Here is a 1,688-nt window from a genome sequence, read left to right as displayed (position 1 = left end):
GTTGACAGATTTAGACACGTCAAACAAAGTGTTCCTCGAGAGCTCAAATGGGGGTATTTGGATACAGGAAAATGGAGTTGTTAAAGTAGGTTCAACTTCTTCCTTCAGCGCATCTTAGTTTAAACTAAAATATATAATCATTAACTTTAACCAATGGACCGTTATGTTTGAATAAACTTTGTTTAGATATTCAAGTACTCTTGAGTACTGTCTAGTCTCTATATTGCAACTAGCCTTAACATCATGGCATGCCTGTGATGGTTATGCGAAAATATGAGACCAATTATGATGATAATTATGACTGAATTTTGTAAAATCATGTGTATCTGATATTTCAACCTCAGCCTGTGGATATCATGTACAGAACTTAATTAGAAATAAGGCGAAATGCATTCGGTTTAGCTATGCAAGCTATTTCATTCGAATGTATTCACTGTTTACAATGAAAATAAGTATGCACCGTCGAATGATGGACTCATATGTATGTACAGACTTTTGACATTTACAAAATGCAACACCGATGTTATCAGCAGCCGCAAACAAGTGACTGGTTTCCTGTAAATTCTTGAAGGAATGTGGCAGAAGATGTGCAGTGACTTGCAGTTATATAATCGATAAAAGCTTTTTCGGAGCCTTTATCTGCACCATGTTTTATTAGAGAGACTATGTAATCCATGGAAACTGCATCACATGCCAATGTTATTGGACTGTCACTTGATATTCCAAACTCCTCTTCAGACACCTTTAAGAGCTCAAGGAAGATGTTGTTGTTGAGATACAACAAGGGAATTTCAAAACGCTTTTGATCTGTGGTGTAGACAACAAAATGGCCTTTTACAGCTACTGAGGATTTCTTAGCACTATGCACATCCAGTTCTTCGTTGGTTCTTAGTAAAGACATTCTTTTTGCCCCCTTGGCCAACTTCTTCAGCTTCTTTAGGTGGGTGGATTTCTTGGGGCTGATCATGCTGCCTCACTCAGTATATTAGGCGTCTATAACTTTTATCAGGGAGAGAAAAAGATTTTTGGATTTGTTAAATATCAAATGGTACTAGTTTGATGATTAGAAGCATAAAGTATGTTGCTTATATAGGCAAATGATTGAGAAACAAAGACAAAACCTTTAGGCTTTAGCCATACAGATCCTTCCATTGTGAACTTTTCGATGCAAAAGAATCTAGTTAGTTATACGGAAATACCCGTGTGGGCTGTTAGTAGACGCCTGGAAATTAACATTTCATAGGAGCACATCTCTTCTGTCTTATGGTAAAGAACAAAGCAGCCCCTATCAGTTATGGTGATGGTTATAGGTACTCTCTAAAGCCATGCACAAGAGTTGATATAAACTAGGAGAAAACTCACAAGAAGTGGAACTACCTTCGACAAAAGTTAAGAATTTAATTGAAAAATGACTTAGAAGGAACTGTGGTGATTTCTTCCTGAAGAAGATTACATCACCAGATACTAAATGTAGATGAAGATCACCAGGAGGAATAATCTTTTTGCAGAGTGAAATAAGAAAAAGAATATCTATGGGAGAAACAAAACTAACATAACTACATATAATTAGGCAACTGATTGAATGCAGCTCTGCTTTCTGAGTACTATGAGTTTAATTTAAGGGAACTGATTAAACAGATCTCAGGAAGCTTGAATTATTAAAATGAATTTGCTAAAATGAAATTTGC

At 36.0% G+C, this 1,688-nt stretch overlaps 1 protein-coding gene across 1 annotated transcript; it reads right to left on the bottom strand.

Annotated features, from left to right (window-relative positions):
- Nucleotides 1-526: 526 nt before the first annotated feature.
- Nucleotides 527-967, bottom strand: LOC116142120 (auxin-responsive protein SAUR68-like). The gene has a single exon (XM_031427565.1). The coding sequence runs from the start codon at nucleotides 965-967 to the stop codon at nucleotides 527-529; it is 441 nt and encodes a 146-aa protein (XP_031283425.1).
- Nucleotides 968-1,688: the final 721 nt, after the last annotated feature.

The sequence above is a fragment of the Pistacia vera genome, unplaced genomic scaffold (genome assembly GCF_008641045.1).
Source record: "Pistacia vera cultivar Batoury unplaced genomic scaffold, PisVer_v2 Contig405, whole genome shotgun sequence".
NCBI classification, from domain to species: Eukaryota; Viridiplantae; Streptophyta; class Magnoliopsida; order Sapindales; family Anacardiaceae; genus Pistacia; species Pistacia vera.
The sequence above is the reverse complement of the archived record's forward strand: the minus strand, read 5'-3'. Positions and strand labels throughout refer to the sequence as shown.